The following is a 24,246-nucleotide window of genomic DNA, read 5'->3' on the forward strand; positions in this document are numbered from 1 at the left end:
CCTAGGAAAATCACTGTGTTTGCCGAACCCCCCTCACACACACACACCAGTCTTTTAGACAAGTTAAAACACTTTAAACACTCAAGAATGCAATGATGTTCATTGATCTAAAACTAGATTCTATATCCAGATCACTAGAAAATGATCCAGGGATGTAGAGCGGTACTTTTGAGGATCTATAATCGTCTCTTATCACTTTCATGTTGCTTTTATTATAATTGCTGAATCTGTTGTGTTCAGGATGCATGCTAGATCGTTCTATCAATTTTTGCCATAAAACTGCTGAGGTTGCCATAATTGCTAAATTTAGTGCTCTTTCCATAATGCCATGCAAAATTGATTAGGAGCATGATATTAGGTTGTTTTTGCACGTTTTACAAATCTATTCCAATTTCTGTTTGATTTATATGCCTAGAACGCACGATTATGATGTTTTATGCTTTTCTTTCCATGAATGTATTCTGGCTTAGATCTATGTGATTTCATGTCTAAATGGTGTCCTTTACTTACTTAGGATGTCTTACTATCTGTATATTGATTATAGTGCCAATAAGTTTCTTGTACGTTTTTATAGGGTTTTAAGTGATTTTTCATGAATTCCCGAGCCAAACAACGGATTGCCAACCGCTGCCACCGAAAGTGTGGAGTGGCGCCTCCGACTCCTAGTGGCGTTGTGTCTTCATCCCCCAAACCCAGATTTTGACTCCCATATCCTTCAGACTCAGTTCCAGACTTGTTTTTGTATTTACGGGCTCGTTTGATCTTAGAATTGCGCTCCGTTTGAGCCCACATGTACTAAATTAGTTATAGAATCATATCACCTAATATAATGGGTCAAACCCAATTTATTTTGAGTCTAGAACTCCACAATTGTAATCTTCCAAGATAATCGGGTCTTGAAGTCCGCAACTGACGAGACCAGCCATTTCTAGAAGGGATTCTAGGTTCGTTTGATCTCAAAATGGACCGCAGTTTAAACTAGTAGATCCATATCGACGAGACAAATGACTTTTATGTTCTGACCAAGTTCTGATTTTGGCCACCTCGACAGTCAAATCACATCGAGTGCTGGACGCTCCGGTCTATAAGGTTTAGAAGTTTCTTTAACCTTGTGTGTTTATCCCCTGTTTAGTGTGTATGATGAAATTGTTTAAACGTTTTCAAAAAGCATGTCAAATCCAATCATTAACAGGTTAAAGGACTAATCACGTTCATTTAATAGTCAAATCAATCAAATCCAACAAATTACCTAGACATCTTAAGAGTGCCATGAAAATATAACTGGAGGTTATATAAGATATTCAAGATGAACTGATAAAATCAATTACACCTAAAAATCTGGTTTTTAGGCTTTATGCATGTAAAACGATCCATACCATCAATTATTTGAAACATGATATACACCATCAAGATTAGATGTATGCCTACAAGTATTTTATACCTGCCTCACATGCCATAATTGAGTCATATGTGTGTCCTAAATTGGATCCCTTTACTTCTTTCATCTATGTTTAAATTTCTGCAATTTATACTGTGAATTGCATGAATGTTGAGATGAAATAAGATAAATATGCCTATTAAATTACAACACAATTGATAAGTCAAGTACATATGTTTCGACAAAACGTCCACGAACCCGGTTTTTCGGTCTGGCGTACAATAATCTTACTCAGAAGCAAGTGAGTTTATCAAGTTGGTAGAAAAGACATTCCTAGCTAATGTAAGTGGCAACTCCATATTTTCTCAAACCTTTACAGAATAGAGGTTAGCCGTAAGTCCGAGCGAGCGGCCTCGAACCTCGTTCCGCTCACAACATGTATAATTTTATGATAAATTAAATCTTTTATTATAAAATATATATTTTATTATAAAAATTGGACATTTGTATCAAAAAAATAAACAGTGTTTTGATTTTCGAAAAAATGAAATTTGGTGGCTGATTTTGTCAAATTTTAAAATTCATGTTATAATTACATATTACGCTTAGTTTACAGCGTGATGGCATGTATGTCAATTACTAAAATCCAGCTTGTCAATCTATGTGTAAATTCCAATTTCCAACTTGACATATTTACATAAAAGAAAAAAGGGTTTTTTCCAAATAATACCTCCATAAAAAAGTAACCAAATGGTGCCTGCTGCTTGAATCCGCAAGTCATACTTGCGGATTCAAGCAGCAATCCCCTTAATTAACATTAAGGGGCATGGGAATCAGACTAAATGTATCCGCGAGTATGACTTGCGGATACATTTAGATAAATAGCACCCGAGTGTGCATTTTCAGCACACCCGGATGCCACAAGCCACACTATTGTGGTTATTTTTTTTTAAAAACCCTTATTCAATTTTTCGATTTCAATTTACATCCTATAATTTACAAATATCAGAGTTAGGCGTTAACAACGGACAACGTATCGGAATTAGGCGTTAACGACGGACAGCGTATCGGAGCTAGGCGTTAACAACGGATAGTGTATTATTGCTTGTGGACTACAAGAGGTTAGTAAATATTTTATTTATTTTATTTTATATTAATTTAAATATAAATTGTTAATTAGATTTTAATAATTAATTTTGATTGATATTTTTAGAGTATTTATTATAACTGTGAATATTAAATTTAGAAATTAGTCAAATAATAAAAAAAAATAAAAATTTAGTATGTTAGTTTAATGTTTAAAAAATTAGAAAATCCTAATTGTGAAAATTATTGATTTATTATATAGTATTTGTAATGTAAAATGGTAAGTATTATCATTATTAAATAAAATTCTAGAATCAAGTATAATTTAAAAAAATGGTATGATTTAAAGAAATTAGTATAATGGATAATAATAAAAATTAATTACATTTTAGTAAAATGTTAGGGATTAGTAATTTTTAGAAGAATATTTCTATTTTATTTAACTTTTAAAAATATTAAAAAATTATAATTGTTAAAAGTAAAATTATTTTTATATTGTTAGTAAAATATTAGAAATAATTGTTATAGTTATTTAGTGCTAGTAAAATGTGACTAAAAGATGCTTTGTGTTTGAAATGGTTATCATAATTTATGGACAAATATTAAATATAGATAACTAATTTTTTGTTAAAAAATGTGTAGTAATGTCGACACTCAATGTATCCTTTCTGATATGGTTCGATAGGCAAATTATACTCCCCCCGTGGAGTAGAATATCACGGTGGTTGTCGAGTGGAGATGACACTCAGTGAACGAATGAATTTCGATGAATTGGTTAACATTTGTAAAAGAGCAGTTTGTAGCGGACCGAACTCTACTAAGTCAGAAGTGGAGATTACACAAATTTTATTCAGACTGCCTAAATTTATAAGGGGTGAAGTAGATTCGTACGCACTCATTTTAGTGCAGGATAATAACCATTTATTTGGAATACTAACCGAATCTATGAGATGTCCGAATCTACGAATTATGGAGTTCTACGTTGAGTACCGGATTTTGGGTGGAACTGAAATTTTGCTGGATAATTTGGAGTTAAGCGATTCGAGCGAGTCAGAGTGGGACAGTGAGTCAGTAAGGAGCAGTGACGAAGATGAAGACGAACACTTTTATGAGAGCGACGAAGATGATGCAGGAGACATCGACACCGAGTTAGGAATGGCCAATTCGGGAGAACAAACTCAGTACCAGTCGCAGCTCCCTGAACACGTTAGTCGTGTAAATGTTGACGATTTCGTAGTTGACTTGAATGAGGATGAGACCCCGAATTTTACTTGGCAGCCTGGAATGGAGTTTCAACGGGGATGACCTTCAAAAGTCGCGATGTTGTTCAGACCTGTGCAACCGCTTATTCAATCGCTATGGGGAAGGAGCACCAGTTTCCACCTTCTGGGTCGCCTCAGGCTCAAGATCCTTCGCAGATGTATTTCTCGACTACGGAGCCGTGGTGCTCCGGTGCAGATCTGTCTGCTGATCCGTTTTTCGGTGATCGGTTTCAGCATTTTACGCCTCCTGGTTTTACCCTGTATCCGGACATCACCTCGCAAGATTTGTGAGACACTACTCCAGCTCCAGTTATTGAACAGCCGCACCAGCCTACAAACGAAGACAGTGACGATTCAGAAGACAGCGACGATTCTGATAACAGTGACGAGGGTGACAGTGGCGACTATAACCCTGTGACTGATACCTCACGTCACCGACGCACTCAGCAGGGTTATGACATGAGAACCCGCATGCGGCGACCGGCTCGATATCGTGACTAGTTTTAGTACTTGTAAACAATTTTAAAATAATATTGTTATTTAAAATTATTACAAATGTTATAATTTGTATTTAATTTTTAATGTTTAATATTTTTATCAATTTTAAAATAATATTGTTATTTAAAATTATTACAAATGTTATAATTTGTATTTAATTTTTAATGTTTAATATTTTTATCAATTTTAAATTAGTAGGTATTCGTTAAAATAGATTAATATATAAATTAATTTTTTTTATTAATATATTGGGATTAATGATTGGGCACTAAATGCCCAATCATTAATCCCAATCACCAATCATTGGGAGACAAAACTGTCTCCCAATGATTGGTGTCAGCCCTTAATCACTCGATTAAGGGTTAATCACCCTTAATCAAGTGATTAAGGATTTCTGACTTGAATCCGCAAGTCAAGCCAGAGGCACCATTTGGGAATTAGTTTTTTATGGAGGAATTATTTGGGAAAAAACTCAAGAAAAAAAGAATATTTTGATTTATCAAAAATTAATGTCTGATTTTGTCAAATTTTAAAATTATGTTATAATTACAGAACACGTTAATTCTACGATTTGATTTCCAAGTAGCAATAAAAAAAACTCATAGTGGGGCAAAGTTGAAGGTCATGAGAATGATAAGCATAACCAAGTTGGGTAAGTGGAGGATTTAATGGTAGGGGCGTTCACTTAAACCTAGGATTAAAATCCCAATTTAACGTTTAAACTTTACAAAAAAATATGAGATCTCATGCACACACATCTTTACATCACAATCATTAACATTAAACAATCATTAGCAACTATTAAAAGGCTAAAACTCTTTTCTAATCAAATCAAAATCATATGTTAATCAAATCAAAAACCCAATTATCATTACCCAACCATATGTTAAGCAAAATCCTTTCTTTTTCCGATTTGTTTTATACCAAAATGGATATGTACTTTGTGCAAGCTAAGCTAAGGGACCCATAAATACACAATCAACCAACAAAATATATCATAAAATGACTAATCCATCACCATCGTCCATTTATAAAAAAATAACAAGATCCAACGGCGAAGAACTCATGTAGGCATGGTCCTGAGAGAGGGCAGTAGGAGCTGGATCCTCCGATAAAACCTCACTGGAAGTGACTTAGTTCGCAACTCCCGAGGTCTCTGTCTCTTTTCTTTTCTGTAATGACCAACTGAAACAGTGGCGCACTGCGCACCTACCTCCACACTCCAAGGAGATCACTCATTTTTATCATTTTCTATTGCTGTCACTTCCATTTCTACTGGGTTCTGCTTCTTTTTTGTGAAGGAGTGATCTTTTTTCAACGAACCGATTGAGTTGACACGCAATGTTTTGCTAGAAGACTGTAATATTTTTAAGTTTGGTTATTGTTAAATCAAGCATTGGTTGCCCATGGATCCACCCACTTTAATGGGCGATGGGTCTTATAATTTGGCGGAGATCTGGCAGTTTCCTGTTAATGGTAATGGGGGAGGTCAGTTCAGGCAGACAATAGTTGGTCAGTTTAGGAATAATAATAACGATGTTTCCGGTAATGATCTGTTAAATTTAGACCGGAGACGTGGTGATGGTGGTGGTGCAAGAAAACACCGTAATGCGGTGGTGGATGATTCAGCCAAGGTTGTGTCTTCCGGCAATGGCAATGGATTGGTATTTGTTTTTGAACTTTTTCCTAATGATTTTGGTCATTTATGTGTTTGCCATTCATTTAGCTTAATCAGTTTTATTTTATTTGATTTGGCTGATGCTATTTTGTTGTTTAATCACAAAGACTTAAAATAGTGACAATAAAATGAGTTATCTTTTTTTTTTGGGTGACGAGCACTCGTTACTCCGAGCTGAAGCCTAGAATCGTTATCAAATCCGGGAATATGGATAGTCCGCAAGCCCACATATCCAGCAACTCCGGACTATAATGGCTAGCAACCCAGTCTTTTTGTTACTGTTCTTATAATTTATTTGGGGTGCTTTTGAGTCTATCTTTTATTTCAATGAATGAACTCAATCATCCATCCAAATTAGCACTCAAAATTAACTTATTAATTGGACTTATACCATAGTAATTCATTTCATTTTCCTATTAAAGGTGGTTACCCGTTTTTGATGCATATTCGAACTTTGTTGACTACAATTTTTAAGCCAGTTAAGGATATTTTTTTGTATGGTATGTATTTATATTTTCTTTTGCAATCTTAAATGGACAGAATGATTCTGATGCAAAACGGCTCAAATCATCAGGAAATTTAGATGATGATCATGATTCTAAAATAGAGGCGGAACCCAGTTCAGGCAAGCATGTGGAACAGAATACTCAACCACCAGAACCTCCGAAACAAGATTACATCCATGTAAGAGCAAGAAGGGGTCAAGCTACTGATAGCCATAGTCTAGCGGAACGAGTAATTTTCTTTAACCCTCTTACACTTGTAGTAATATGCAGTAACGCAGCGCAGTAATGGAAACTAAAAGATATGCTATGGTGTATGCAGGCCAGGAGAGAAAAGATAAGTGAAAGGATGAAAATTCTTCAGGATTTAGTCCCTGGTTGTAACAAGGTATGGCGTTCAAGCTACCTTATAAACTGTATCGAGCTTAGTTTTGAAGCATTTGCTAGTATATTCCGTGTTATTCGATAAGATGTTTCATTGAAGTGTGACTCGATTTTCTTTGATAAAGTAAAAGTAAAGAACATAGCTCTAGTCAATGACAAGGCTCAAGCTTGCCTCCTTACAATGGATATTAGATAGTACAAGAAAATCATCATTTAATATTTTGTGTTGGATTAAAATACTGTTTCCTGAGCGGGATTTTCTGATGCAGGTTATTGGAAAAGCTCTGGTCCTTGATGAGATTATAAATTACATCCAATCATTACAGCGTCAGGTTGAGGTATGCTTCCGTTCAGTGATAACTTCTAGCAATGTTTTTTATTATTTCCGTTATGCACATTTGGCATAGAAGTTAAGATCCGTAAATGGCTGGAAATTGCAGTTCTTGTCGATGAAGCTTGAAACTGTGAATACAAGAATGACCCCTGGGATTGAAGCATTTCCTCCTAAAGATGTAAGTCACGGAGTTCTTTTTTGCTTTTACCCCACTTACTTCGCTCTTTTACCTAATTTACTATTCTTTGTTTCAATCCTATTTAAGATCTTAGCTCGTAAGTTTAAGCTGTAATTTTGCATTTTCTATGGATTTATACCATCCTCGAGATTCTACTGTAGAATCACCGTCATCCTTTTGATAAAAGATTAGGATTGTTTTGTTTATAAAACTTTATAAATGTTATGCTGCACACTTAAGAATTGCTATGCGGAACACTTCAACCTTCTTGTTGTTAATGAGCCTTCAACAGGGTATCGTTTATGCAACTGGTATTGGTTGTTGTCCATGAAAACAAGATTGTATTGATTTGTCTGCTTTTTTTCTTCTTGATATGGAATAGACATAAAGAAAATGGAACATGGTGGCTGAGTATAAACTCGAAAGTTAATTGATAAAAAAGCAACCAAAGAGATTTGATGGTATATAATGTTTTCCAGCCTTATGATTCTTATTATAGATGTACCTTTTGAATTTCAGTTCGGTGAACAAACATTTGACTCTACGGGCATGGCGTTTGGTTCACAACCCACAAGGGACTACAGCCGCGCTGCATCGCCGGAATGGCTGCATATGCAGGTTGGAGGCGGTTTCGAAAGAACATAATGAAAAATGATTATGAATTAGTAATAAGAGCATCAAGGACTCCTTGAGTGGCTATCAGAATATATACTCCATTATGTTAAATCACAGATAGAATATATTTCATTTTCAACATCAGATCTCCATTCATTTGTATGTTGGGAAATGATTCTTTACGACATAGCTTCATGTTCTTCTCTGTACTAATACCTGAATAATACTCGGTATGAATTGTAAAACAAAGTTGCTTATTCAAAATTCCTAGTGCTTGCTTGTATAATCAGCTTGTTCAGTTTTCAAACCTACAATTAGTACTGTTGTTGAAATTTCTTTGGATAATTAGACCTAAAACTTAATAGCAAGGTTCTCCACATCCATCATAACCATCACATATCTTGATGTAAAAGGCAGACTATACTCTTCAAAATTGTCGCGTGATTAGGAAAATATGGTTCAATTATCATTCCCCCGCAGCTGCTCACCAGGTCAATATTGCACTGTTTGATTTCACAATGCTACATCAGTTAATTCTCAAGGTATTCTGTATTCGAGAAACGTTGAATTGATCAATAAATTAACCATTAATTTCTATAGTACTTCACAGCTGATCGAGCGATCAAGCAACAACACCCTGATTAATCATATACAACGGCTCTTAAGTTTTATACTCAGCATGGATCAAATTATGTACTTTCTATTCACCACTGCAGAACTTTTAGCAGCTAATTCTATTATTATTTGCATACTTAAATGACCCACTGGCATTTTGTGAAGAAGTCCAAAATAACTAGAGTCTGGAGATGCTATGCCACCGGTTGCGTGCCACCAAAGGAACTTCCTCTCTGGTTAAAAGTGTTCCCATTTGATTGGAAGTAGGAAATGGCTGCCCAGACCACACGTAGAAGCAGGATAACCGCAAATACAGTGCTTCCGAGGCTGCAAACCACCTGTACTTGCCATTTACCATTGAATCAGTTGCCAGCTTTTCTTTATCCATTTTAGCTTTCCGTGCATGTCTTTAATTAAATACATCACATATAATAATCTTTTCAATAACTATTGTTGTTATTCGTTAAACTCGAGCAGAGCTTACTCAAGTTGAGCTCAAATAGTTTGGATGTTGTTCGAGCTCGAGCTCGAACTTGAGCATTTAAGCCCATCCCGAGCTCAAGCTAGGCAAAACTCAGGATCGGCTCTGCTAGTTTACACCCCTACCCCAGACTGATACAGCGCCCTTTGATTGAGACTTGAAATGAATTTCTTCAACTAGGAAGCCGAATTCCATGTTTTGACAGAAGCAGCCCCATTTCTTTACTTTCATTGTGTTTAATTGTTTATTACACAATACTTTCATCATCAAAATAATAATAAGATACCTAAATCTAAAAATGATACATCTACAAGCACATCATGTACCAACTACTTCTATAATGGTAGAAAGAATCTGAAAAACTCAAGAGTTAGGAGAGCTGGAGTAATACCTCAAGAAGTGCTTTAACAATAGACAGCGCGGCCAATAGCAGAATCCCATCAACAGCAAAAGACACCTTAATTCTCAGATAGATTAAAACATAAGAAACGAGACAATAAGAGTTGTATATAAAAAGCAATGTTTTGATTGACAACCCGAAATTCATCGACTGTACTAACATTTCAAATTGCCAAGAGACATGAGATTTCATATACTCGGAAAAATATAATTGAAATATTATAAGAAGCTGTTTCTTTTAGTTCTTATTTCTAGTAGCTATAGAGCAGATTTGTATTGAATGTATGAAGTTCTATGGTTGAAAAGCAGGTATACAGAAGGGCCAAATTCTGGAACTACATGACCTACATCAGTCTGTCCCTCGTACTCAAGCTGTAACTTCAATTATTCACACAATAATGAGAACATCCTCATTGCTAAACAAATACTGTCCACCTCCACCAGAATTTAAATTGAGGAGTTGGCACTTGGCACACTTAAGTAACATCTATCCCGTTTCTGAAACGTTTTGGCCACTTGACGTTTCGGATACGAGACTTCATTTTTTACATAGGAAACCTTAAAATAACACCATTGCCAGATTGACAATTTAAATTTCATCTTGATGTACTCCTGTTTCATCATTAACTACTGAACTTCTATTTTGATATCCTAAATTTCAACTGTTCCTGGCAAATCCTTTGACAAATACCTAATAGGTCAGCTTATAAAGATATATTTTTACAAGTTCCTTAAAATTCCAATGAAACTAGGGCAAAAGGAACAAAGATAAAGACCATGTAAGTATGCAAATCATCAGTAGAACAAGCTATAAATCCTTCAAATTATTGTAAGGCGAGTAGATTTACCAACTGGGGAGATATTACAGTAGGCAAAACAGAGCGAGAAGCCTTCTTGGCCCGCTTAGAGATTTTCTTGAGCATACTTTGCAAAAATTTGAAGAACAAATCAATACTACTCTCACTCTCATCATCATCTTCGTCATCACTCTCATAATCCTCAACCGAATCAATATCATCAAAGAACATTTCACTAATATCTTCAGGGTCCCCGCCAGATGAGCCATCGAACTGAGGAAAAAAACTGCATGAGATTTTGATGGTGACAGTGTTAGATGAACTGATCAGCAGCTAAAAAAAGTTCATGACTTACCTTGACGTGGCAGATAGGGGATGTTGGGGTTTTGTGGAAGGGAGTGAGGTGGTGGGTTTGGAAAGATTTGTGGGGGAACGGAAGTTTTTGAGGAGATGAGAGCGAGCGGCGGCGGAGGTGGAGGTTTGTGGGTGAGTGAGGGAGTGGAGTGGTGGTGATGCATGATGATGAGGCTGCCGCTGATCTTACTGCTGCTGCCATGCGGTGAGTTTTTAGGATAGGATAATAAAGGCTGATTTTTGGTTCGTTTAGAAAGGAATTTGGAAAAAGGTACAAAAATGACCTTAATTTTTAGACACTGATCCTCACAAATGACTATAATGATCTTTCAGATAAAGAAATTGATTTCTTGATTCCGACTCCGGTTTTTTTTCGATAATCCGCACATATACGAGATGATAATCGTTATTTTAGATTCGGTTATATATTAACGGCCTAATAATCGAATATATAACATTATTCATATCAAATCGATTGAATTCGTATCAGTTTAACGTTTAAATTGCGGAAATAAGTTAGAATATGATTGAATTGACGTTTTTGGTGTTTTTCGGAGTCGGGAGTAGGTTGGAATGGCCCGGGAATCAAATTCTCGGGGCTGGTGCACACTGAGCGTGCTTTGCGAACAGACAGCTAGTCAGTTGTGCGGACACACAACATATCAGAGGGGCATATACTTATGGGCTTTCGCTCTAACCCGACTTGGTCTCATTAGTTTCAATCGATCCGGAAATAACCTAATGGACTTTGAACACGTATAAACAAATGTTTAAACGAATCAAAAGAATATTAAAGTTAAAGGTATTCAGATAATTAAAATGTTACGACGTTTTAATTAAATTATAGGTTACATAAACCTATTAAAGGAGAAAGAATAACAAGTTCATACCTATAACGGTATCAAGATTTGAACGAGAAGTTTAATATCGAGAACGGAATTCGAGTCGTTTATAGACGAAAATTGTTTAAAAGATGGAAGTCTATATTATACGAGTAAAGTTAGGGATTCAATGTCTAATGGTGTTCTGTATTTGAATCCCAATTAGATCCGACAAGTTGTCGATCCGCCAAGGTGTTTAACTAACGGGCTACCAAGAGCATGTATTTTGGAAAATATTAGTTCTGTGAGTTTACGTTGATTTTACTTTGAACATTTATATCTAAACTATGAACCAGAACAAATATAGATCCAGTGAAACATGTTTTCTATTGAATGACAATATGTGTAAACACCTATTTTTTGGACAGGTAAAATGTGATAAGGGACTGAAGCGTCCAATGATGATTTTCAGAGAAATTCGTTCGGCTGACGAGCTTCGATTCGTTTGTTTGTATTCAAGTAGGCGTGATACTGATAAATGCATAACTGCGAACTTGAGAGATTAAAACGTAATTAGTCGTAAATAGCACATAAAAATCCAAAACAATTATAGTCTAAGTCTAAGAATATGACTAATTGTAATATCTTAGAAGTTTATGGGTAAATTTGCAAGTTTAACGGACTAAAATTGACCATACCCAAACCCTTAGGGCCCTAGGAACCCTTTCTAATACTTTTGGGTACCAAAAATGACTTATAGCCCTATTTTACTTAGTCTTTAAAAAATAATCCAAATTAAATTTAATTAAATAGAATTTTAACTTAATCCTAATACTAAAAAGACTTATTAATTCACACACTTGCACACTCCTGACAGAACTGAACCTTTAGCTAACCCTAGGTTCTTCATACCTCTATAAATACATTGTTTATACAGCATAGCCACAGGTGGCACCCAACGATAAGAAACACGCACAAACCCTAAAAAATACTAGGTCTGGCCGAATTATACTCCACACACACACCAAATTAGCAGTGTTTTAAAAATCGGATCGGACTGGCCAGTTTGACCGGTTCAATCGGGAACCGAAGGCCAGTCCGGTTCATTTATCTCTGAAAATCAGATTTCCGGTTTAACCGTTTTAAACTGGAAAAACCGTTAAAACAGGAAACCGTCGGATCGGTTAGTCTGCAAAAAACCGCCCGGTTAAAAAAACAAAGTAGAAAAGTGAATTTCATAAGAAGTTTCGTTGAACTAATAATTGATGTAAGTTTTGCTCCATTTAATAAGTAAGGAATTTCTAAAAAGATGAAGAGAAAAGAAGAGCATACCTGCTCTGCTCATAATCTAAACTTGGTTTTCGATTTATTTCATTCTTCAACTTTGAAATTCAAAAGCTCCTAAATCTTGCTTTGTTGTCACGGCCCAATTTATTGAGCCGAGACCGGCGCTAGGGAATGGAAGTGGTAGCTCCGAAACCCGTAACAAGCCTGAAACCACTAATAATTTTTCGCAAATAAAAGTATAATATATAATATATATTAAGACATTTTTGGAAGAACTCTTTTAAATAATATACTTATACATATTAAAGTATCATATCAGAGTTTACAATATAAAATACCATTTGAAGTTAAAGCGTATATCTAGTACTGACAACTACTGACTACTGCAGCTCTAGGAACTCATACTTGTGCAAGTCCAATGACTTCTGGCACAATGGAGATGGCTTGTCTGATCCGACTTCTAATACCTGCAAACATCAGAGTGAGGGGTCAGTATTTGGGAAAATACTGAGTGAGTTTGCAAGTTACCAATGGTATTATCAAAATATAGCATCATATGCTTAATACGTATGTAAATTCATGATATAAGCAAACAACAAACATTCTTAACTTCAAAGTGTGAGTCCAACTCACTAGATACGGGGACTCCAGGTTACACCGTAACTGAGTGCTCACTCGTATCGAATCTCAAAGTGTGAGTCCAAATCACTGGTGGGTTCAACCCACTGGCGGGTCCAACCCACTAGATACAGGGCTCAGGTTACACCGTAACCGAGTTCACTCTCGTATCACATTCGTATTATATCATGCAGAAATACATTAAATCTTAATCATAAAGTCAGACACTCTAGACTGGCTCAATACTGGTGATCACACAGCCTATTGACACCCAATAGGTAGTTAGTTTCTTCACATCGCATACTAGATTCATGCATTCAAAGCAATGAATAAAACATCATTCATACAAGCGGATCACTCAAACATAGTAATATCTTATACGAGCAAGTTATATAGATACGATATATTTAATAATAATATTCATAATATAAGAAATTAGCTTTTATAAATAATACGCAAAAGTAAATGCAACTCACAGAAACCGCTATTCCTTATATCCGAACGTAAGCTCCAGGAGACTGGTCTGTCAATCCTCGTCGGGCTTCTTGGTTTGTCATACTCGTAGCTCGATAGTCCGTCACATCTATCACAGGATTCTACCGTTAAAACATATACTTGGAGAATCATGTTCTTAAAAACTGCACTAGATACCTAACACGACAAAAGCACGAAACATAACCGTCGTGCTCTAAACGTATCTTTCTCTATAGATCTCTATTAATATCTTGATTACTCATCATGCTAATGTTCATTGCTATAATGTCTTATTAATATTCATTTTAAGATATTTGTCAGAGTTCTACACCCGTATCATGCCATCGGAAGCCAATTTTCGCACCCGGAAGTCCCCCGGAGGTCACGATCGAAGTAGGGCACGTCGTGCCCCTCATTTTTCACGAAAGGCACGTCGTTCCCTTCCCTGTGCACGTCGTGCACCCTTGTGGTGCACGTCGTGCCCACTTCGGGTACGACGTTTCCGATGTTTTCAGACCATTTCTGAAGCCCCAAAACACTCATAATCCATTCTAACATATTCCCAATTCATTTAAACACAAAACTTATCAAGAATCCATACGAAAATGGTGGAAAACGACGTGTTTTCAGTGTTTCGATTCAAACAGAGCGCTTTTCATCAAAACAGCCCGTAACCTCTGATTTTAACAGCCAAATCAGTAATCTTACCTTGAAATTAAGCTTAAGATTGATAGAGCTTCCAATTCCTGAGAGATCGACGCAAAAATCGTTCAAATCGGACTCCGAACAGCGAATCGGCGAAGTAACGAAGATGATCGTCAAAAATGGTGATGGCTTCTGGATGTTTCTCCTTCCTTCTTCTGATTCATTTCTTTCATAATCAAAATCTTATATAGTTTGGCCAAAGTTCCACTTACGTCCTTGTTTTCTTTATTTGTTATAACTTATCCTTTAAACTTTTATTTTGTTCAATTTAATCCTTCGCTTAATCAATTAACCTTTTAACCAATTTGTATACGTATTATTTATATCTAATAAATAATACTAACCCAAAATTATTATTTTTCCGTCAATAATCTTCTAATTGCTATTCTCGAAGCTCAACTGGCTAATTTACACTTTGGTCCTTGAACTTTTCAAAAATTGCGATTTAGGCCAAGACGCATTCGCGTCTAAATTTTAAAAGGCCTCCGATTGACCCGAATTTTTTACCACATATACTATAAAACATTTCGCGGATCTTGGCGAAATAATTTCTCTTTTCGTGACTCAACTGGTTAAATTACCACTTTAGTCCCTGAACTCTAGTTTGGGACTTTTCTTGACATTTTTCCTTTTAATTTAAATTCCAACTTTAAAATTGGAATATGATATTAAATTCTGCATAATTACTTTAATTTCTTGTAAATTATTTCCGATATCGCCACCCTGGCGAATCAGAACTGGACATTTGGTCCAATTAGATACTTAAACATTTTGGGGTATTACATTTGTCTTCTACATAAATAAAAGAAAATGTGTTTTTCTTGAGGAGAAAGCACAATTTTCTATATATGAAAGGACTGTATAAAGAAAAAGATAAAAAGAGTTGAAAACACAATTTTTTATTTGAAATGACAATTCAAATGAAAAAAGTAGAGAAAGTATTTTAATTACAAAGAAAAAGTCATACCTGCACAATAGCTAATGTAGGCATAATTTCCTATACCGAAATAAACCGAAAATCATATTACATTACAAATCCTTCTATTGCATGATATATTTACATATGACATAAATTATATTTGCACAGGGGCTAACCAGTTGAACCGGTCAAATCGGTTGAACCGGTTTGACCGCAAATCGATAGCCTAATCGATTCAATCAGCGGTTCAGTTTTTTAAAACACTGCAAATTAGTCAACTTTAGTCCTGAAAAACAAGCTAAAATGCCATAATTACTCAAGAAAAAGCTACTACGTTCTAATTCGAAGCTGGATACCATGGAATCAAATAACGGTCGTTACGTAACGTAACGACCGTTAAATATAGGTATTCAGACCTGCCGTTGCTGTTAATACCGTTTTCCAACACTGTTTCCTTTTTTGTATAGTAACGACCGTTTTCTCCGTTGTGTATCATGTTAACGTCGTGAAGTATCTGTTTCCTACATGTAACGTGGTGTGAAGACAAGAAAGTAGAAATGATTTGCTTTTTAAAATGAAAGAAAATAAGGACTGTGAATCTGACATGCTACACGTGAAAGTTTAAATAAAATGGATATGGGTTTGTTAGAGAAAGTAAAATAAAGTGTGATAGATAGGTTGTATGTTTGCATTATTTGTAAGAAAAGGACAAGTAAAAATTGAAATAATACACATGGATGTAATAATTTATTTCAACAATCATGGAAATTTTGACCACATTCTATAAATAATGGGCATATAAAATAAAAGAGGCAAATAATTGATAGCAAAATGAATGGAGTCCGTGAGTTTAAATGTTTGCCAATGCACTATAAATATGTACAATTGTCATGTGTTTATATTTACACAAAAAATAGATTACAAATACTTCTCTTCTCTTTGATAAAATGCCTAGAGCACGTGCAGAATCCGGATCAAAACCCAGTGATGATATTGGATGGAATTTCGCTACTTCAACTAAAAATAAAGGCGAAATGATATGTTCGTTTTGTGGTAAAAAAAGTTACGGGAGGAATTACTCGTTTGAAACAACACTTGGCTCATATATCAGGTCAAGTAAGTAGTTGTCCAAAAGTTTATGATACTGTAAGAAAAGATATGTATAGACTTATGACAGATTTTTATTTGGCTAAAAAACAAAAAGCAAAAAGATCAAAAGAGCTTGAAGATGAATGCGCCCGAATGAATGAACCAGATTTTGAAGATGATGGAGAAGATGATGATTTTCAACAAGCAAGACAAGAAAGTATACGGCAATATCAAGAAGACGAATATAGAAGAAGTAGAGGAGATCAATAGGATGTTGGCGGTGGTAGTGGTAGTGGCCAACAACAAAAAAAAGGCTTTGGTCGTTCATTCACTGTTCGTGAAAGGATTATAGAAAGTTTAAGGTTTACTCCTGCATCAACACCGAGTACTAGATTAGCAGACAGAGAAATCGAATTAGAAAAGAAAGCTCCAGCAAAGCAACAAAAAATTAAAACCAAATGGTTCAAGAACCAAAAAGAAAAATTGATGAAAGCATTTGGAAATTTTGTGATTCATAATAGATTGCCTTTTGCAGTTGCAAACTCACCTTGGACGCGGCCACTACTCAGAGCAGCTTGCAAGGTTGGTCCCAATATACCTCCACCAACTCCTTATGAAATTGCAGAGGTATTTCTTCCAAACGAATATAAATTGATGAAAGAATATATTGCTTCTTTTGATTCAATCTGGAAGGAACGGGGTGTCACAATTATGTGTGATGGATGGACAGGCACCACTAGAATGTCTATAATTAATTTTATGGTTTATTCTAACCGTGAAACTGTTTTTCATAAGTCAGTTGACGCTTCGCTTATTACTTAAAAAGAGACTTAAGTGGCAATATGCCCCCTCAACTTGTAAGCAATGAATAATTAACATATAAATGAACTTTGTGGGCAAATCAGTACACGAACTTGGTGATTATGAGAAATTTGCCCCATTTTGGCAATTTGCCCCTGAAATTTGTGAGTTAATTGTATCCTAAATTGGCAATTTGCCCCCTTAACTTGTAAGTTAATTTGCCAAAATGGGCTAATTGCCCATAATCACCAAGTTCGTGTATTGATTTGCCAACAAAATTAATTTATGTGTTAATTGCAAATTGCTTACAAGTTGAAGGGGCAAATTGCTACTTAAGTCCTTAAAAAGATGCTGAATATTATTTTGGACTGATGAAAAGTGTAGTTCAGGAAATTGGTCCAGAAAAGGTTGTTCAAATTGTCATAGATAATGAAGCGACAATGAAAGCCGGTGGAAAAAAGTTGATGGAGGCATTTCCACACATTTATTGGACTGAGTGTGCTGCTCACTATATTGATCTAATCCTTGAAGATTTTGAAAAAAGAAAAACAATCAAAGATGCTATGGAAATAGCCAAAAAAATAACCCAATTCATTTACAATCATAATTGGGTGTACAATTACATGAAGAAATTCACCGATGGCAGAGATACTCTTCGGCCTGGGATTACAAGGTGTGCTACAAATTTTATTGCCTTAGAAAGTATTATGAGGCATAAAATTGGATTGAGAAATATGTTTGAATCTGAGGGATGGTTACCTTCTAAGTATGGTAAAGCTACCACCGGTCCTGCTGTTGAAGTTAAGAAAATAATTCTTAACTTGTCGAGCGAAGGTATATGATTTTGGAAAAAAACAAAAGAAATTGTGAAGATTCAAGAGCCTTTGTTAAAAGTTCTGCGATTAGTCGATGGTGATGATAGATCTACAATGGGATATATATATATATATATGAGGCTATGGAGAGAGCAAAATTGGCGATAAAAGAAAATTGTAGGAGCTATGTCAATTATTGAAGAATAATTGATCAAAGGTGGAGCTTTCAATTACATCATGATCTTCATGCAGCATGTAGAATTTATTATTCGCATGTAAATTTATATATTTGAATATAATTATTAAATTAGATTAATATAATCTATGTGCAAGATATTTTCTCAATCCACAGTTTCAATATGGCAAACATGACATAGCCAATGACAGAGAGGTCTTTGCTGGAATGAAAAGTGTGGTTCAAAGATTAGAGCCCAGTTTAGATAATCAAGCCAAAGCACTGAATCAAGTAAGTAATTAAAATTGTTAAATTATTAATTTACTTCAAAGATCATTTATAAATTATTAATTAATTTGCAGGTACTAATTTTTCGTGATAAAATGGAAAGTTTTGGTTCTGCATTGACACAAAGAGCTGTTGATTTTACTACTCCATGTAATATTTTTTTGTTTAATTATTTTATTTAAATTGTTCTATAATTATAAGTTAATTTATAATTTTTTTTATTATAGCTGAGTGGTGGATTCAATATGGTGAAAGTGCTTCAGAACTTCAAACTATCGCAGTAAAAGTGCTAAGCCAAACAACATCTTCTTCAAATTGTGAAAGACATTGGAGTACTTTCTCACTGATACATACAAAGACAAGAAATAGACTCTGATACCAAAAATTGCATTCACTCGTTTTTGTCCATTACAATATGAAGCTTAAAATTCGAAATGCGACTAGAAAGAGTGAAGCTGAGTTGAATCAAAGTTATAATCCAATAAAGTTGGATTATATTTTTGAGGAAGATGATCCTTTATCTGAGTGGCTTGAAGAAAGAGAAACACCGTTATTTGATGGAGAAAATTTGGATTGGCTATCGGATGATGATGAACCCGTAACTACTTCTGATGCTCAGCAAAATAATCTGGCTGGACCTAGTACTAGTGGTGGTGGTAATGGTGATACTAGTGATGATGATGACAGTGGAAATGATGATGATGATAGTGCACCACCCGCTGCAGATGGAGGAGAGACATTTGTTCCATCGACTTATCCTCATGATTTTACATATGATCCAAATATTATTGCTGGAGGTGCCTCAAGTCATAATGTTTGCCCTACTCCTTCCCTGCCCCGTCCTCCTTCTTATGAGCTTCCTCCGTATGATCCTCACTATCATTCTTCATCATATTACCAATCTCATTCAAGTGGAAATGACAACTATAACTTATATGGGTATGGTATTTATAATGCAGTCAACTATAGAGGAGATAGCTCCGGATCAAATACCAACTATGCATATGGCGGTACTACCAACTATGGATACAACGATGATATCAGTACTGAATCAACCCAACATGATCCATAATCATCAAATAGTCAATCTGCATTCAATTCATTCATGGATACGTCAAACTTTGCAGATTCCTTGTTCAATTATCAAATGGAGGAAGAAGAGCCTCTACCAGATCCTCCACGACACTCTTTGTGGTGGTGATTTCATTCGTAATGTTTTATATTTTAACATATGAAAATTATATTTATATTTTCTTATCATGTACTTATGAATAAATTTTATTATTATAACAATAAATTGAAGCATATTCAACTATGATAAAAATAATAATTAAATAACATGCCTTTTCTATTACAGTTCTTTTTATTAGATGTTTGTATAATTATATTTCATTTTAGTTCTTTCAATTTATGTTAATTCCATCTAATTACAATTTTTTTTAAATTGCGCTCCGATAGACCGTTACACAATGTTACGGCCGTTACAGATACGTTACCGTTATAAATAGCCGCGGTCGCGACTGCAGCCATTATCGCAATTTAAATCCATGTTGGATACCACATCCGAATCACCAGAAAACGAGCCAAAGACTCGGAACGATACTTCTAAGGATCCAATTATTGTGTATACCTTTTTTTATCATCATGTGATTTAGAATTGTTAGTTTGTTGTATTAGAGTGCATGTTAAGTTATTTTGCTGTGAAATTGCCTAAAATTGTTAATAATTGCCATAAACTGCCTTTGTCATGATTTCAATGAATTTGGCATGAAAGTTGTTTATTAGCATACTTAGGGCTGCCCTATTATGTTTTACATTATATTCAAAATTCAATCAATTCGAGTGCCTAGGTTGCATGTTAGAAGTAATTTCCATAGTATGTGTTTCTTGGCGCTCTTGATATTTTTGATTTAAAATCAGCTTAAAATGCACGATTTAAGATGATTGATGCATGTTTAATTGTCTTATTTCAATATCAGTATGTTTAGAATGATTTGTGAGTGTTTTGACACGTTTTTTTTTATCTCCATTTGCATGTTTCCGAGACCCCAAAAGAAGTAGTCCCTAAACCTACCAGAACCGGAGGCGGCGCCGGTTCACCATGGCGCGGTGTTCATCACTTCCCCAGCCCCCCCAGAATTGATCCTAGATCCTTACAGACTCGATCCAATCTAATTTTATGTTTCCAGGATCGTTTCATCTCCGAATTGGGCTCTATTTAAGCCCACGTGTATTGTATTTAATGTATTTTCATATTATGTATTATAATGGGTATGTCCCTATGTAATTTGGGCCTCGAAGCACAAACTTGTAGCCTGCTAAGCGAATCGGGCCTCAAAGCCCCCAACTGACGAGTCCAACAACTTCCAGAGAAGATTCCGAGTTCATCTGAACTCGGAATCGACCCCGATTCAAACCAATATAACCGTATCAGCGAGAAAAACAACTTTCATGTTCTATTCGAGAGAAAATTCTGACCACACCGATGGTTAAAATGCGGCGAGTGCCAAGCACTCGAATTGACAAGGTTTAAAAGTATTCCTAACTCTGCATGCATATCCAACTTCCCATGAGAATGTCGATACTGTTTTAAACGTTTTCCAAAAGCATGTCAAATCCAATATTAACAGAAGGACTAACCACGCTAATTTAGCAAATCAAATCAAATCCAACCAGTCACCTAGACATCTTAAGATTGCATCAAAAATGTAATTAGAGGTTGTATAGGATTTCAAGAATGATCTAATAAAACAATCAAACTTAGACATCAAGTTTATGAATTGTGCATGTAAAATATATAGACCAGCCAATACTTGACTATTTGTTAGAAACTACCAGGTTTAGATGAATGTTTAAAGGTAATTTTTACCTACCTCAAATGTTAGTCCAGATCGAGTCATATGCGAGTCAAACGTGTTTACTGCTTTCAAAAGTGTTTACATTTCCAGCAATACATCCTATGAACTGCAATATATGTCGAAATGATATCTATATGTCTAGTAAGTAAAATTAGAAACTGATAAGTCAAGCACACAAGTCGAGATAGGTCCATGAACCCGGTGTTTTGGTCTAGCGTACGGTAATCTTACCCATAAGTGGGTAAGGTTATCGAGTCGGTATAAAAGGCATTTCCTAACTGATCTAGGTGGCAAATCCACACTTATTTCAAAACCTGTGCAGAACACAGTCATGCCATAAATCTGGGCGAACGGGAATCCTGAAACCCCCGCTTCCGTTCACAATAGGACTGCGTGATCACCATTTCTTACATTAGATTAAGTTGTGATTGCTATTGTAGAGTTGTAAGTTACATGCAACGACCTAGACATATCGGAAGTGATCTAAGGTGACAGTCTTAAAATTCCGACCAGATCTACACGGTGATGGTACTTTTAACGTACGACCTGAGGTTTGTAATATTGGACAATTTTATGAATTGTGGTTCATGATATAGTTTGTCCATTAGAAAAATTGTGGATTAGGGTTTCATCTGGATCGAATATTTGGTCATATTTTTTATGTAAATGATTTCTTATATGCAATTTTAATATTCAACTGTAAACGTGTAGACTCATTCAGAAATTTATTTTTGACCTGTTATTCTCCCCTTTCAGGTTTATCGAGTTACGAGGTTAGACTTCCATAATAATTCTGGTAGTCATCTTTAACTCTAGAGCTACAACTAGTAGGATATCGGGAAGTCTGTTTTTTGTTTTCAGTAGTTGATGATATTTTTATAAACTCTAATTTGAACTGCTATATATGTATATGCTTGAAAAGCCGTGTCATTTTATAAAAGATAAACTTTTTACCATTATCATATATTTTATACTGATTTATATTATTATAAAAGGTTTCAGTATTGTGTTTTAAATAGAGCGAGTTGTGTGATGACACAATTGAGATACTCCCTTGTTTTAATAATTATAGTACTGATTTTTCAGGAAAATGTTTACGTTAAATAAAAAGAAAAGGTTCAATTGTATTTCTTTTGAAAACAGATTATATATAATATATGATTTTAAATTGCGAAAAATTCATAGTGGTTTTAGATTTGTTACGAGTTTCAGAACTAACACTCCCATTTCCTAATACCGGCCTCGGCTCGAAATTTCGAGTCGTGGCAAGTTGATAATTTAGTTTTTATTTTTAGAAATAGATTTGCAAATTAGACAACACATGTTAGTGTAATAGTTTATTCCATGTTAGGTATGTCAGGACATCAGATTTAATTTTTAATTGTTTTAAATTTCTTACGAATATAACCGTTTCAGATTCGATTTAATGAAATTTGATGAATTAAAAAAAAAATTCAACTCCTGAAATTATATTAGTCTACTTATTTATATCAAACTAAAAATTTGAAATTACCAATCAATACCACATAATTTCAAAAAGATATTGTATTTGTTTCAAAGAAATCCTAAGATATTTGACAAAATAGACCCTTAAATCAAGGCCTCATTTTTATCAATTAAACTCGCACGTAAAATCCTAATTTCCCCAGCCTTAATACAATGAAATAGCGACGACAAGACACGACTCCGTCAACCTTTCATTCACCATTCCTTCCACTTCCTCACTTGCACGATCTTGCACATCTTCACGCTCCAAACATGCGCGTATCACTAAATAACCCAATCCCTGTAACCCTTGCGGGACCCACGTTAATACCTACTTAAAAAGAACCAAAGCCAACGCGCCAATAGAGTGAGCGTCGAAGGAAAAAACTTAACTAAATAATTTACTGGATTGCTAAACACCGCCCGGTTTTACTTACCACCGCACAGGCAAAAGACATTTTTACCCTTTTAGCAAAATTTTGAAAAAAAAGTTCTCTCAACTCATTCGAATACATTCAAACAAATACGTAAAAATCGATTAAAATGACGAACAACGAGTACAATTCATCGGATAACGAGTATCGACGTTCGGAAACAACCCCCGATAAATATTTTTTTTTAAAAAAACTCGAAATAAATAATTTTTTTAAATTTTTTTAAGGAGGGACGTTTACATTTCACGTCCCCTCCAGAGGAGTGGACGCCGGAAAGCGGCGTCCCCTCCTCTGGAGAGGACGTGGATTTCCCACGTCCTCTCCTGAAGAGGGGACGTCGTTCGTCCCCTCCTCAGGAGAAGACGTGGGAAATCCACGTCCCCTCCTCTGGAGAGGACGTGGATTTCCCACGTCCTTTCCTGAAGAGAAGACGTCGTTCGTCCCCTCTTCAGGAGACGACGTGGGAAATCCACGTCCTCTCCAGAGGAGGGGACGCCGCTTTCCGGCGTCCTCTCCTCTGGAGGGGACGCCAGACGTCCCCTTTTCAGGCGGAGGGGACGCCGGAAAAACAGAAAAAAAAAATTAAAAATTATTTTTTATCTCGAAAAAGCCGGAACATATTGTTTCCGACTATCGGTACTCGTTTCCCGACGAATTATACTCGTTATCCGTCATTTTACTCGACTTTTTACGTAGTTGTTCGAGTGTGTTCGAATGAGTTGAGAGAACTTTTTTTTTTGAAATTTTGCTAAAGGGGTAAAAATGTCTTTCGCCTGTGCGGTGCTAAGTAAAAGGGGGCGGCGAATAGCAAAACCCATAATTTATAGCTAATTTATTATGTAACGCGGCTCGATTCGACTCGGAAATGACATAACTGCAAAAAAAATAAAATAAAAAAAATCATAAAAGGTAAAT

At 35.4% G+C, this 24,246-nt stretch overlaps 2 protein-coding genes across 2 annotated transcripts; one reads left to right on the top strand and one right to left on the bottom strand.

Annotated features, from left to right (window-relative positions):
• The first annotated feature begins 5,232 nt into the window (after nucleotides 1-5,232).
• On the top strand, nucleotides 5,233-8,202 carry LOC126687129 (transcription factor BHLH089). Its single transcript, XM_050381531.2, has 6 exons — nucleotides 5,233-5,888; nucleotides 6,443-6,637; nucleotides 6,728-6,793; nucleotides 7,059-7,127; nucleotides 7,230-7,301; nucleotides 7,821-8,202. Exons 1-6 carry the CDS (start codon nucleotides 5,631-5,633, stop codon nucleotides 7,944-7,946), a joined length of 786 nt encoding a protein of 261 aa, XP_050237488.1. The 5' UTR covers nucleotides 5,233-5,630; the 3' UTR covers nucleotides 7,947-8,202.
• Nucleotides 8,203-8,484: 282 nt separating this feature from the next.
• On the bottom strand, nucleotides 8,485-10,832 carry LOC126687130 (protein SHORT HYPOCOTYL IN WHITE LIGHT 1). The gene is made up of 4 exons (XM_050381532.2): nucleotides 10,564-10,832; nucleotides 10,260-10,481; nucleotides 9,404-9,469; nucleotides 8,485-8,869 (listed from the first exon to the last, which is right to left on the bottom strand). Exons 1-4 carry the CDS (start codon nucleotides 10,762-10,764, stop codon nucleotides 8,726-8,728), a joined length of 633 nt encoding a protein of 210 aa, XP_050237489.1. The 5' UTR covers nucleotides 10,765-10,832; the 3' UTR covers nucleotides 8,485-8,725.
• Between the last annotated feature and the right edge of the window lie 13,414 nt (nucleotides 10,833-24,246).

The sequence above is a fragment of the Mercurialis annua genome, linkage group LG6, assembly GCF_937616625.2.
Source record: "Mercurialis annua linkage group LG6, ddMerAnnu1.2, whole genome shotgun sequence".
NCBI classification, from domain to species: domain Eukaryota; kingdom Viridiplantae; phylum Streptophyta; class Magnoliopsida; order Malpighiales; family Euphorbiaceae; genus Mercurialis; species Mercurialis annua.

Excerpts from the sequence above, each read along its gene's own strand:
- LOC126687130 (XM_050381532.2), bottom strand. The coding sequence starts at position 10,764 with ATGGCAGCAGCAGTAAGATCAGCGGCAGCCTCATCATCATGCATCACC. Across the intron at positions 10,482-10,563 it reads CCCCTATCTGCCACGTCAAG|TTCGATGGCTCATCTGGCGG; the intron begins GTAAGTCATGAA and ends TTTTTTCCTCAG. Across the intron at positions 9,470-10,259 it reads CTGTAATATCTCCCCAGTTG|GTGTCTTTTGCTGTTGATGG; the intron begins GTAAATCTACTC and ends CTGAGAATTAAG.
- LOC126687129 (XM_050381531.2), top strand. The coding sequence starts at position 5,631 with ATGGATCCACCCACTTTAATGGGCGATGGGTCTTATAATTTGGCGGAG. Across the intron at positions 6,638-6,727 it reads GCCATAGTCTAGCGGAACGA|GCCAGGAGAGAAAAGATAAG; the intron begins GTAATTTTCTTT and ends TGGTGTATGCAG. Across the intron at positions 6,794-7,058 it reads TAGTCCCTGGTTGTAACAAG|GTTATTGGAAAAGCTCTGGT; the intron begins GTATGGCGTTCA and ends TTTCTGATGCAG.